General features: G+C 35.9%; 1 protein-coding gene across 1 annotated transcript in view; it reads right to left on the bottom strand.

Annotated features, from left to right (window-relative positions):
* Positions 1 to 14905, bottom strand: part of LRP1B (LDL receptor related protein 1B) — a 1442028-nt gene that overhangs the window by 929149 nt on the left and 497974 nt on the right. The window contains exons 4-5 of the mRNA XM_060151186.1: positions 8177 to 8296; positions 3467 to 3595 (exon numbers count right to left, since the gene is read on the bottom strand). Coding sequence (XP_060007169.1) covers positions 3467 to 3595; positions 8177 to 8296 — 249 coding nt within the window. The remainder of the gene's footprint in view (positions 1 to 3466; positions 3596 to 8176; positions 8297 to 14905) is intronic.

Genomic DNA, 14905 nt, shown 5'->3' with positions numbered 1-14905 from the left:
TCATTATACTACAAAAGAGGGATAATCAATTAACTTAAATTCATTTTCCTATTTACTATCAATTGTCACATTGAAAATAAGATCCCACAGGCAAGCTTTGAGGTGACTAGTTGGGGAGCGACCATGATTTTATTATTATTATTTTTTGTGGTACGCAGGCCTCTCACTGCTGTGGCCTCTCCCGTTGCGGAGCACAGGCTCCGGACGCGCAGGCTCAGCGGCCATGGCTCACGGGCCCAGCCGCTCCGCGGCATGTGGGATCTTCCCGGACCAGGGCACGAACCTGCGTCCCCTGCATCGGCAGGTGGACTCTCAACCACTGCGCCTCCAGGGAAGCCCCATGATATTATTTTGTGCTGAACTAGTTCATCACCTTAGAAGCAGCTTCCCAGCCAACTGACTCTACCACCCTCTGCCTTCACATAAAAGGCTACCTTTCCTAGGAACTTTTATTTTCCCATCTATTATCTAGTAAGGTCTTTGTAGAACTTTCCTCTTGTGTGCAGTTCTAGCTGTCCACTGTATCCTCTGGGTCTGATATATTTATGTTGCATTTTCTGTCTAAAGTCTAGGGATCTTTTACAAACATCTACTGTTTGGGGTCAGCCCATTCTAACCTTTCCCTAATTTCACACAATCCCAGCTTCTGGAATCCCTTGAACTCTGGCTTTACTTGGAGGGAAAGTCAGGTTCCAGAATCCAGTAGGGTAAAATTTTAAAGGAAGAAAAAAAGAGGTGCTAATCTAAGCAGCAGGTAATGGAAAAGAGGAAAGTCAAAGCCTGAAGACAAATGGGGTTTACTTTATAACTTTTTCCTAGCACCCTTCAGTCACAGCAATACCATAGTAAATAAAATTGCCACAGAAACATTTAAAGCTGATGTATTAAATGGAATTTTAATACATTTAATCTAATGGAAGCAAAAAATTCTCCTGTACATTTGTTACAAATATGAGAAAACTAAAGCAAAACTGATCGGTTTTTTTGAATTATACAAATGCATTGTTCAAATATCCATGTGACCTTTAGAACTAGTCAGTATATGTTACAGACTTGTACTCATTTACCATATTACTGATTTTCCTAGAACTACAAACCACAGGAACGTTCCCATGAAAACTGTGTATTGTTCTAACTATGTACGCCAACAGTCATCAAGCCAGCCACTAGAGGTGAAGGCATTTACATATGTATTCCATTATCAATGCTAGAGTCATCAAATCATGTACCATCCCTCTAACTACATTCAAAGATGCAGCACTATATCATGTACCATCCCTCTTTGACTACATTCTCTTTTTGTCAGAAACGCTTCTGTGTAGAAAGAGAGGAAGTGCTTCTCTGTATAGGGTTTATTACATTACACTCTCCCTGTGTATTCACAGCAATATTGTGTGGATCAATAGAAGAAACTGCAAAGAAAAAGCCTTCCACTTCTTTAATCCGTTGATATATTAAATCAGAACTCTCAGTGGTGGAAAAAAAGAGGAACAGATAACTTGACCTAATTTTTCTAGAGGATTGCCCCTGAAAAATAAATAGGGCTTCATAAACCAAGTCAGCAATTGAAAAAAAATAAACTAAGAAGTAAAAGAGTTCCTTTCTTGGTAATTTTCTATACAAATACGTTTTGTAAATAATTAAACATACTATCTCAGAGAAATAGTTGAAATTATAACATGAAGTTACGATGCAAAGGGAAACAGCAGCAGCTCGCAGAGCAAATCCAATGCTTTGCTCAATTTGGTTTCAGGAAAGAGAATCCCATCCCATGCCTAATTTTCCAATTGCTAATAAAAGGGAGTAGGGGACATTCACTAATTTATCAAAACTTCATAATTTGAAAATGCAGGAAATGAAACGAGATTTGGAGGAAGTGAGAAGATGCCAGATGGAATACCATGTGTAATATCTTCCTATATTATTCCCAAGCTAATTCAGTTCGCGCACACACATACACACACACACAACAAAAAATTAGTGTTATTCTATCATTACTAGCACCTCAAGGCTATTTCATTGGCAAATCAACAATATTTACTGAGGGTGTACTAAGACGGCACACTATGTAGAAACAGTAGGCTTTATTTACAGATAAGAGGTAAAGGGAAGGCAGTTTTGAAAATGAAATTCAAATACTTAAGAGGAGAACACTCATTGTAGTAATCTTAATTAGAAAGAAAAGTTAATTCCTTCTTTTTCCTTCCTTCCTTCCTTCCTTCCTCCCTCCCTCCCTCCTTCCTTCCCTCCTTCCTTCCTCCCTCCCTCCCTCCTTCCTTCCCTCAATCTCTCCCTTCCTTCCACAAATATTCACTGAGTACCTATATGTTCCAGGCAATGGTCAGAACTGAGTATATAACAGCAAATGAAACTGACAAGTTCTGTACTTTCATAATGATTATATTATTCTGGGTAAATCTGATGATAAACAGATACATAAATATGTTCATTTCAAATGGCAGTGCTATAAAGAAAACTAAAAAGTCATGTAGTGATAGAATAGGTATGAATAATAAGTATAGTTGGGAAATAAGATTGTGATGGAGAGAGTACACACCCTTAAATAGAATGGTCAGAGAAGGTCATTCTGAATGTTGACATTCTAGCCAAGACTTGAATGATAAGAATGTGACTATCAAAGAGAAAAGCATTGCAGGCAGATCAAACAGCAAGTGAAAAGACCTCAAGAGCAAAGTGGCTGAAGGGAAAGGAAATCAGTATGGCTGGGGTGTGATAAAAGGAGAAGGAGAGATGAGACGGAAAGGTAAATGGTACTAGTCCATTAGCCCTTAGAGGCCCTGTGAGAAGTTTGGGTTTTATTCTCAACAGGAGGGAAAACTGTCAGGAGATTTTAAGCAAAATAACAACATGGTTTGGTTTATATTCTAGCAGATTAACTATTACGTGAAATATGAATTTTAGAGGGAAAGCAGAGGCTCACAGAAACCAGTGAGGAATCTGTTATACAGTCCAGGAGAGAGATGGGTAATTCAAATCAATTAATCCATTCCTTTTGAACAGGTTTTTGTTCATTAGAAACTTCCTGTAATGGAAGGAGTTTTGTAGTGATCAGTGACAACTAAAAGAACTTCTCTGGCTTTCTAAGGATGGATCATTTCCTTAAAATGAAGAAAAAAAATCTATTTCTTCAAAGTCCATATTGCTCTACTATATACATTTCTAATGAAAAGAACTGCAAGTAGGAAATAAATTCTGGAAGGACCAAAAATTAGATAACTTGGGCTTCCCTGGTGGCTCAGTGGTTGAGAGTCCGTCTGCCGATGCAGGGGACACGGGTTCGTGCCCCGGTCTGGGAAGATCCCACATGCCACGGAGCGGCTGGGCCCGTGAGCCATGGCCGCTGAGCCTGCGCGTCCGGAGCCTGTGCTCCACAACGGGAGAGGCCACAACAGTGAGAGGCCCGCGTACCGCAAAAAAAAAAAAAAAAAAAAATTAGATAACTTACCGGTTTTGGCTTTGCAGGATCTGTTGTCTGGCTGCATTATGTAGCCCTCCACACAACTACAAGCATAGGATCCATATGTATTTATGCAGGTCTGGCTGCATGTACCGTAAACAGCACATTCATCTTGATCTAAAAGGTAAATTAACATCATTTCTAAGCAGATTTATTGTTGGGTATTTTTTTTCTCCCTGAAGAAAACATTTTTTCCAAACTTTGGAAGTAGGCTATTAAAAAAAAGCGAGAAAGAGCCGACTCCAATACATCTTTTCAAAACCACACTAACTGAACATAAAATTCAGTGTTGTTTTAATAGTTACGGAGATACAAGATCAAGCTTAACACCAAATCTTTTACTTTAAAAGATAATTTATTTGCATTTTTGATGCGTAGGCTAAAAGTCCTTGGATATTTGTGCAAAGGTATAAAATGCACTCCAATGAATATTTGCTGAAGAGTTCTAGTGTTTACGACACTGGCTTTTTCAGGATTTTGACAAAGAATTAGACTGGCAACACGATTTTCAATGAACAGATTAAATAAAAGTTCTGAGCTAAGCAATGTAAACCACCCTCACTAAATCAAAAGGAGGAAACTATTAAGTACTTGTCACAAGCAGAAATTTTATCTTAATTAATTTTTATTTTAATATCTATGGCCCTCCTCCTATTCTTTCCCTACTTCCACTAGCAATACTTTTTTCCTCCAGCACCTTGTTCAAGTCTCTGTAAGCAGCAGGTACTTAATGATTCTTAACCAACCGGGCAAATTAAAAAAAAAAAAAAAAAAAACTCTGCCAGCTAATAATTTAGACAAATGTGTATTCAGTCTGTCCTGTGTACCAAGCACTATATGAATTCCTGAAGAAACCAAAATTTATAAAACATGATTTCAACCTCTAGGTGAAACAAGTCTAGTGATATAGAATTTCATTTCTATGCATTTCCTTATAATAGAGTCATACTCTAGTTATAATAGAAACACAGAGAAGTAAATGAACCTGCTTGGAATTTAAGGGAAAATGTGAAGGCTGCATATTGAGCTGAGTTTAAAGGATGATTTAGATTTCCTCGGACTAAATAAAAAGGGATCAGATGGAAAGAGGTGTTCCAGTTAAACAAAACAGCATGTGAAAAGCCATTGGGACGACACAGTAGGGATTTCAAAGAAGTATAAGGAGTCAGGTGGAGTAAGGGTGTATAAGAGGAAATGGTAAGAGATGCTATTGGGAAAATCGTTTTGGGATGGGATAATGAAGTTATTTGTATGCTAAACTAAAGTGCTGTACATTATACATAGGCACTGGAAAGCATTAATTAGATGAGCTTTATGATCAACTTTGTATTTTAAAACTAAACAAAGTCACGATAAATGGATTGGTGAATATAGAGAAGAGAACCTGGAAAATTAGCTATGTGCTAATTTCACACAAGAAATTGTATTTTGAAGTCATAATATTTTGAACAATGACAGTAGCAGTGGGAATGGAGCAGAGGGAATGGACTCAAATGTTTAAGAAATAGAACAGATAACATGAAGTTTGACTGGATATGATAGAAGTGAATGGTGGTCTAATTTTATAAGAAGTGTAGATTACAGTGGAGGTATCATGGGAGGAAAAAATGAGTTTGATTTGGATGTGTTAAATTTGAGGTATCTGTAGAGCATCCTTGAGTAAACATTTAATAAGTAGTTGGAAATATGGAACCAATAATATAAGGTGAGATCGGTCCTGGAGTATTTCAGAGTCAATAGCATATGGATATTAGATTAAAAAAATAGGAGAGGGTTAGATCCCACAGAGAGAAAGGGAAAGTCGGGAAAGCTTAGCTATAGAAAAATACTTTAGGATACCAATATGAAAAAGGCCGGCAAGAGAGAGGAGTCCATGAGCCTCCTCTGAAGGATGTTAAGCGGATTAAACTGCTTGGGTATAATAAGAATATATATTTGGTCTTTATCCTCTGTTTCTGACACAGAGTTCAGTTACCTTGTAATTTTCTGAGCTATAGGAGTATCTTTTGTTATTTCTAAGGAGCCCTGTGAAATACACTAGAGTCTATGCTAATGAAGTGACTCAGGGTGGGGCTACTAGATATTCTCAGAATGGGACTGGTCTCCAAAAAGATCAAACAGGTGACTTAGAGGGTGGGAACTCTCAACCCCATCCTCTGACCCCCCAACCTAAGAAAGGAGTTGACTAAGGAAAAGCAAAAGATGGCTAAGTAGCCAAGGAACCATTTAAATTGGGAAACTATGCATTTGTATGACATTTATTTGCATTCCTCTCCGATTTTTTTTAGCTTCGTGTAATAGCCTGCATTTATAGACAGTCTGTTTGAAGTAAGTAGCTTTGGGGATAGGAAGAATAGTATTTGGAGTGAAGTCCACAGTGATAATGTGAAATTAAATCTTGAATTTGATGAAGTCCAGCCCCTAGTGGCAGAAATGATGATTCGTATCTATAATATTTTCACCGATTTTTTTCAACTTTACTATTATTGGTTCCTATTTTAGTTTTTCTGATATGTGATTATGCTACACAGGAAAGCAATATGAATAATGATTTCTTTTGTTCTTTCTCCTCAGTCAGAATGCACTGTTCTGACATTGATGTAACTCCACAAAATTGGCTGCAAAGAAACAGGCATGTCATCACTTGTAGCACTATCTTCTTTCTTCCTTTAAGGACAGAGAATATCCTGGAAATTCCTTCAGGAAAGCGTAAATGATGCTCAGACCTGGCCATCCAGGAGTGCAGAGAAAGTAAAAAAATCTCTTCTATTGGTGAACTTCCATAAAAATTGCTGTGTATTTGCTTACTAATATTCAACAGAAGAAAGTGATTATGATGATTTTTACAGATTTAAAAGAGAGATTCAGGAGAAAGAGATTCATGTAAAAGGAGCTGAAAATCCTGACACCTATAGGAGTGAGGTATAGCAAAAGAATGAAAAGGATACAGGTAAGTATATTGGCCTACCTTGTGTGAATAGCAGGTGTTGTTTTGAACTTGAAATTGCGTGCATGTCCAGAGGTACTACTTATATCTGGCAGACTCTGTGATTGTAAGGGGTCTAGTGTTGACAAATCTGAGTTTTTTCATAAAGTCTGAACTTCTGTGTGCAACCTTCTGATTTTCAAATGTTGGTTTAAGAATAATGTCAGTCAAATAAAATATACCAGTTTGGTCCCCCTATAGTCAGATTATGTAGTCTTTGGGTCTGATAAACATTTAATAATACATGTTTTTATAATATTTGTATTATGCAGAAAATGAAAAAAACACAAACTGAAAATTTAAGCCCAATGTATATTATAAACCAATGAGCCTCTCTAGGATAAGAATAAGTGGGCTCTGGAGATCTGTGTTTTAGTCCCAAGTCTTTTACTAAAAAGATGTGCAGACTTAACTAAGTCACTTAATTTTTCAGGGTCTCACTTTTCTCACTTTTGTCATGAGGATTTAAAAAAATATTCTCTGAGGATTTTTTCAACTTTAAGATTCTATTTTTAAGGTAAAAGTTATAATATTAAAGCAAAGGGTTAAAGTAATCAGCAAAGTACCAATTTCTTTGGAAAATATTCTGTTTATTAGTGGTGCTGGTAACACAGATATTCCTCAATTTTATACACAGATTCTATATTCAATGTTTTCTATATATAGATTCTAAATACCATATAAAATAATGTATTGTTTATATTGTGGATATATCTCATATATATATACACAAACATATAATATTATGTATATGTATATATATTTGGATTCATCATAATGAAGAAATAACCTAAAATAGTTCAGTATGGCAGAGTAGAGTCATCTGGTGTAGAACGTTCACAAAAACAAAAATTAGGACATTAAAAAATAAATATTTTATATTCATCATTATTGCATTGGTCAAATATCAATCACCAGAATTACCAATGTAAAAGCTGTAAAGAATATTACATGACTATTATTAACTTAGTAGATAACAAATGTCTACTACACTGCAGCTATATAACAGACATAAACTATTTAGGAGGTTAAAATAATTAAATCCAAAGTTTTAGTGACTGACCAAAACACATCCCATTGTTGACATGTCCCATGTCTGTCATTACTGCAATATGAATTGAAAATTGATTTGTAACCATATGATATCACTTATATGTGGAATCTAAAATATGGCACAAATGAACCTATCTACAAAACAGAAACAGACAGACTCAGACACAGAGAACAGACTTGTGGTTGCCGGGGGGGGGGGGGGGTGGGGGGAAGGAGGGAGAGGGATGGACTAGGAGTTTGGGGTTGGTAGATGCAAGCTATTACATTTAGAATGGATAAATAACAAGGTCCTACTGTACAGCACAGGGAACTATATCCAATCTCCTGGGATAAACCATCATGGAAAAGAATATATAAATCAATGTCTGTATGTGTATAACTGAGTCACTTTGCTGTACAGCAGAGATTGGCACAGCATTATTAACCAACTACACTTCAATCAAAAAAGGAAAGAAAATTGATTTGTATAAATGCTTATCTAATGTTTCTATATGTGGTTTTTGGGGGAGAGCCAACTTTTAACTCTCAAGAGACAAAAAATAAAGTGGACATAAACACTGTGTGGAACACATGGTAGGTGCTTGAAGATATTTTATTAAATTTCTGTTAATTAAGCCTCTGTTAAAATAAAATTGAGTAGAATTACATGTCATAATTACCTTTACAGCTTCTTCCATCTTCTTTTATTTCAAATCCATCCTCACAGTAACACATTGTACTATTTCTGACCATGGCACATTTATACTGACAATTCAACTGCTGGCAACTGGGCAACAGTTCTGTAGAGGAAAAGCAAAGATATTATGTCTATATAACTGTGCACACACATATACTATTTAAATTTAAACGTTAATATTTACTCAGTGCATAACCATAATAATACAGCTTTGATTGGTTTCCTAGAAAGTTTCTATGATTGGTTGACAGAACAAAACAATATCTATTCCCTCTAAAATATGTTGGCTTGCATTTATTTGAAGTATTGTTAATAAAAATTTCAGATCAATCTGTTCAGTCTTTCACTTTTTCCCTTATTACGTACATTCAAAGGCACAAATCCTTTCAAATTCTGGTAAATTATTTCAAGAGGAAAAATGTCAACTCAGTGGTTGATTTTACCATTTATGCCTTTCTTATCTGACACATCCATTGATATTCTATATTTTGAGGGCTTGTTTTGACTTACTAATCCATGTATAACCTTTGAAGCAGGTGGCAAAATGTTAGACAACTACTGGATATAATATATTTCATAATATCTAAACCCTTTCAGATCAAAAACATCAGTGAAGCCAAAGTTAGCAAAACCTTAGAGCAAATTAGGATTCAGTATGATAAATGCATGAAACACAGATGAAGTGACAGAGGCATATTCATTTCACAAATAATTTCTAACAGGAATAAGATTTGCTAAACAAGAAAAATTACAGAGAGAATGTATGACTGATTGTGGTGTCTGAAAATAGGGATATTAATGGGTCGTGACAATTTCCTTTTTTCCCCTGGGGAGAAAAATAAGGGTTTTAAAGATCAAGGTTAAATGATTCAAAATAAATTGATATTTGCCACAAATTTAGCTGGTGCTTCAGAAATATTTTAACTTTTAATAAAGATATATTAAAGTCCAGTGTGGAAAAGGACAGCTAGAATACTCCAAACTGAAAATTTGGTATTTTACTAAAAAATTAATTATCTCTAGTATTTTCTTAGCCCAATTGCTTTTAAACTCTTTCATGAAACTATCAGTATTTTATGTATCTTCTCTTCTTAAAACTTTAAATCTCCTTCATAATGGTCACCCACATATGATGATCTTGCTTCCTACTTCCCTGAGAAAATTGAAGCTATTGAAAGAAATCTTCCACAGATTTATGCTTCACATTTTACCCACCTCTGCCTATTCTTGTTTTTCTTGCATTTCAAACTTGGTTTAACTCATAATTAAAGCTCCAGCCACAACTCCTGTAAACAAATCCCATCCCCTTTCACCTATTCAAGGATATCACTTCAGTTTTTCTCTACTTCCTCTCATAATCATCTTTAAAAGTTTATATTAGATCAAACTAAAGCCTCCATCCCTTTTTGTCAATTGAGTTTCATGGGAACCCAGTCAACAGCCATTTGTTTACATATTGCCTATGGCCGTTTTTACACTACAAACACAACCCAACTAGTTGCCTTAGTTGACTAGTTGGCCCCGCAAACCTAAAATATCTATTATAGCTCTTTACAGAATGTTTTCTGACCCTTGTACTACTTTTCCCCACATTAAAAACAAAAAACCTTGATCTCACATCCTGTAGGAGTCACCATTGCCCAGTATCTTTGTTCCTCTTTATAACAAAACTTACAAAATAATCCATACTCACTGTCTCTTTCTTCCCCTCTGTTTCTATCTTAAGCCCACTCCATAAAGGTTTTATCTCCATTGCTCCAGAAACTGCTCAGATACAGGTTTCCAATGACCTTGAGGCTAATAAGTGTGATGGCCTTTTCTCAGTCCTCATCTTACTTGACCTATCAGCAGCACTTGACACTGTTAACTAGTTTTCCCTGATGTACCTTCATCACTTTGCTTCCAGGGCTCAGGACTTCTGGTTTTCCTCCTATTTCACAGCCTCCTTTGTATAGTTCCACATTTTCTTGTCAACCTCTTAAGGCTGAAGTGCCCCAGGATAAAAACCTGGTCTTTTTCTCTTGCCTATCAATATGCTACTAGTAAACTCATCAGTTATCATAGCTTCCCCTCTAACTGGAACATAACTGCAGTTCCATAAGCTGAAAGCTAGGTGTGCCCTCTTCGACTTCTAATTTCCACTATTCTATTACAATTGACACTTTATATTAAAATTTATTTCTCTTTGAGATACCTGGAACAATTTCTGCTTCCTTGATATAAATTAAGCCACTATACAAATCAACACATCTGATTTGTAGGTTTGGAATTGGGGTCAATGCCAATTATATGCTGTTATAAATATTAACATTTATATAATGTGCAAAGACCAGTCATTTGGTCTGTAAAACTACATTATTAATAAAAATATAGAATAAATGGATCTTTAGAAGTTATAACATTTTTGTTTCATATGGTAGTTATTTACATTTTGGTTTCCCCCACCAGTATCTACAGCTATAAATTATAAACCTAAAAAATATATATATATATATATATGTGTAGATACATGCATATATATGAAGTTTTTGAAATGTGCAATTTCTTTGAAACCCCATACCAGTCAAAAATGTAGATATCATTGTAATTTATAGTTTTCAGATGAGGAAACTTATGGTTGATAACTACTTTAAGATTATATGGTAAATATACGATGAAGATGGTATTCAAAACTTCAAATCAAGGTCAGGCTGACTACAAACAAAGCCTATGTTTTCAAAAATGCCTCTACTTCCCACTGTACAATCTGGTGACGGTTGAAACCGTGGTGTATTTTTTTATTTGCTTTGTCATTCTAAGCTTAGTAGTGTGCTGTAGATACAAGAAGTGTTTTTTATAATTTTTATAGGATGAATGAACTAATAAATCAGTAAAATAGCTTAATTCTAGGATGACAATTAATACTCTCAGGTGTCATTTCTAGTCCATTAAATTAAACTAGGTCCTAAAGATAGTTCATTTACATCTTTAAGTTAGGTAATTGAGTTGTCAAATCTTGTTTGATTATGGTGGAATCAGTCCAAAATTGCCTTTACTCTATATGCTTCTTTCAGTTCAACACTGATTGAGCACCTAGTCAATGCTAAGGACTCTGCTGGGCTTCCACAGATGCAAAATTGCTTTAGACAGATTAATGAATTACAACATGAGTGTGGAAGCAAGTGGGGTTAGATGAGAAGTGCAACAATGTAAACAACAGCTATAATTCATAGCAGAACAACACATATACTAAATAAAAATACATGTGACATTAGCTGGAAAGAGAAGAATTCATCCAGAGACTGGAAATAGAGGTAGGTATCTGGAAAAAAGGTTGTTAAAGAAGTTAAATTTAAAGTAAACTTTAAAAGATGAGCTCAGTAGACAGAATTTATGAGCATGCATTCCAGATAAAGTAGACAATATGAGAAAATAAATTTTTAAAAAATGACAGCATGTAAGAGGTAAAGACAATGGTAAATAACCCTGTGTGGCTAAAACATAGTGTTTGATGTGGTAGGAAATGGGACTGGAATTATTATTTGGGGCCAGACAGAAGTAGATTAATTCTTAGATTAAGTAGAATTTTCTGTGTCAATAATGGGAATCATTGCTAGTAAAGGAGGACAGAAGTGATATACTCTGACGTGTATTGTTTGAAAGTGCCTAATAACAAGGAGAAAAATGAGTAAAAGACAGTAAAGAAAGAAAAGCTATCTAAAAGGTTAGGACTATGAATATTTAGATGAGTGGATGGCCAGAAACTTGGTGAAAGCATAGTAAGACTGAGTTAACAGTACCAATAAAATGAATTAAGAATAACAGAAGGACTGGAGGTTTAGAGGGAAATACTAAGTTTGCTTTTGACGGTTTAGTTTAAAATGTTGACAAGAAAATGGCTAGGAGCGAGTTGAGAATTTGAGCCTACCTAAGAAGAAAAGTCTGGACTAGAGGTGGAGATTTGGAAGTCAAAAACACATAATTGGTCCTTGAAGTCCAAAGAGAAAATAATCATCCCTCAAAAAAGAATATTTATGATATAAATCAAACCTAGAGAACTTTTATATGTGAAAGGCAAGCAGAAGAAAAGGTGTTAATAAAGAAAACAGACAAAAAGAGTCACGTACCACAATGTTCACTGCAGCTCTATTTACAATAGCCAGGACATGGAAGCAACCTAAGTGTCCACTGACAGATGAATGGCTAAAGAAGATGTGGCACATATATACAATGGAATATTACTCAGCCATAAAAAGAAACGAAATTGAGTTATTTGTAGTGAGGTGGACGGACCTAGAGTCTGTCATACAGGGTGAAGTAAGTCAGAAAGAGAAAAACAAATACTGTATGCTAACACATATATATGGAATCTAAAAAAAGAAGAAGGTTCTGAAGAACCTAGGGGCAGGACAGGAATAAAGACACAGATGTAGAGAATGGACCTGAGGACACGGGGAAGGGGAAGGGGAAGCTCGGACGAAGTGAGAGAGTGGCATGGACATATATACACACCAAATGTAAAATCGACAGCTAGTGGGAAGCAGCCAGATAGCACAGGGAGATCAGCTCAGTGCTTTGTGACCACCCAGAGGGGTGGGAGGGAGATGCAAGAGGAAGGAGATACGGGGATATATGTATATGTATGGCTGATTCACTTTGTTATAAAGCGGAAACTAACACACCATTTCAGAGCAATTATACTCCAATAAAGATGTTTTTTTTAAAAAAAAGAAAACTGAGAAATAACTAAATATATAGACGAGGAACATAGAAAGCTTCACAAAACCTAAGGAAGAATAACAGTCCGTGGAAGTAAGCAGGGCAATAAATATTAAAAACTGAGAAATATACTTGGATGAAGCCTAAAATCTGCACTGGGTTTCCTAATAGGATCAATTAAGACCTTTAAAAACGGTTTCAGCGGTGCAGAGGGGACAGAGATAAATGTAGGAAGGGGTTCGGACAGAAAGAGGAACAGTTTCTCATAGAAAAGACCAATATCTTATAGGATACAGAGCATGAAGGTAGGGGTATTACCTAATTTATTAGTCTGTACCTTAGGACAGGCATATTAATTCCCTGCTTTAAATGCATTGTTTCCCACGTAATCCCTATAGCCCATCTCTTTCTTTGCCCTGTCTCAGTCTGAAGTAGAAAATCCATAGACTACTGGTTCCATCTTTCTGCTCTCTCCAATCTTGAAACCCCTGGAGTATGAAGAGTACAAGGCATGCTAAAAGGTTACCAACATCATGGTAGTGACGGAGAGAAAAGAGGAGAAATAAGAGAAAATGGATAAAAATGGTTATGAAAGATCAGACCTCACACATGATTTTGCATATTAGGTGGGAGTCTGGTGGCTGAAAATAGCAAAAGAGACAAGGGCAACTTAGCTTTTGGTTTACTGAATTTATCCTGCATGAGAATTTGTGTATGTATAGAGAGGTGATATGGAGACAATTAAACAGTATACGATATCAGATGAAACGGTAAATATGTATTCTTCTAACAGATCATAAAGAACTATGAGGAGCTACCAACATGAAAAGCTAAAATTTAGGGCTTCCCTGGTGGCGCAGTGGTTGAGAGTCCGCCTGCTGATGCAGGGGACGTGGGTTCGTGCCCCGGTCCGGGAAGATCCCACATGCCGTGGAGCGGCTGGGCCCGTGAGCCATGGCCGCTGAGCCTGCGCATCCGGAGCCTGTGCTCTGCAATGGGAGAGGCCACAACAGTGAGAGGCCCGTGTACCGCAAAAAAAAAAAAAAAAGCTAAAATTTAAAATTTGGCTTGGCTCTATGAAAGCAATACTAATTACTGTAATGTATTTGAACTGCATACCATTTATGCTTAATTACATGCAACACTATAATGATTATGTACATAATTAAAAGTGCATCAGATTAATTTTGTCAGAAAGATTATTTGAGCAGAACAGAAATTTTGTGCTTGACTCATCAATCTTCATAAACTGCTTTAAATGAAGCACAGTCATTGGCTCATGCAACATTATCAATGGTTTGAATCTTACACTGAAGTAGGAAGATCACTAGTATCTAAGGGGATGAAATACGCAAATCAGAATGCAAATATGGAAACATGGTATCTTATCTGTATTCTTCAGCTTTATCATAAAAGAAAAGTATCTTTTTAATTAAAGAAGAGGAGCTACTATTTCAGAAATTAAATCTAATGCAATTGATGAAGACTCCCCAACACAGACCCACTATATTCTGTGATTTTAAGAAATATTTTTGTGTTCTTTTCAAAGTTGTATAGGAGAATATTATCAAAGTTTGAGTATATTTTCTGTATAAAACACAAGTTAACAGTTTATAAGTAGCAGGTAGCTTTGAGGTATCTAAGCTTCTAAGTTGATCTTTAACTTAGAAATAGATTCAAGAACTAGATTTCTGAATTTTTATTACTAACAAATAGTAAGAGGAATTCTAAAAGGATAGAAAATTAATTCATACTAAATCTCATATCTTTTTTACCACTCTTTTTCTTTTTTCTGAGTGTGATGCCATATACACAGCTTTGGGCTCTGGAGCCAGAGTACCTAAGCTCCAACCTTGGTTTAGCTAATTTCAGGCTATGTGAATGTGGCTTCTAGATGATGAAATATACGTAAAATTAGTTTGTGCCACTTCCTAACCTGGCCCCTAAAGGATTCTGGCAATCCTCTATTGTCTCTTGACTTGTCCGTCCTTTGGATGCAGGGAATCCAGCAGAC

This window comes from Lagenorhynchus albirostris, chromosome 6, assembly GCF_949774975.1.
Source record: "Lagenorhynchus albirostris chromosome 6, mLagAlb1.1, whole genome shotgun sequence".
NCBI classification, from domain to species: Eukaryota; Metazoa; Chordata; class Mammalia; order Artiodactyla; family Delphinidae; genus Lagenorhynchus; species Lagenorhynchus albirostris.
The sequence above is the reverse complement of the archived record's forward strand: the minus strand, read 5'-3'. Positions and strand labels throughout refer to the sequence as shown.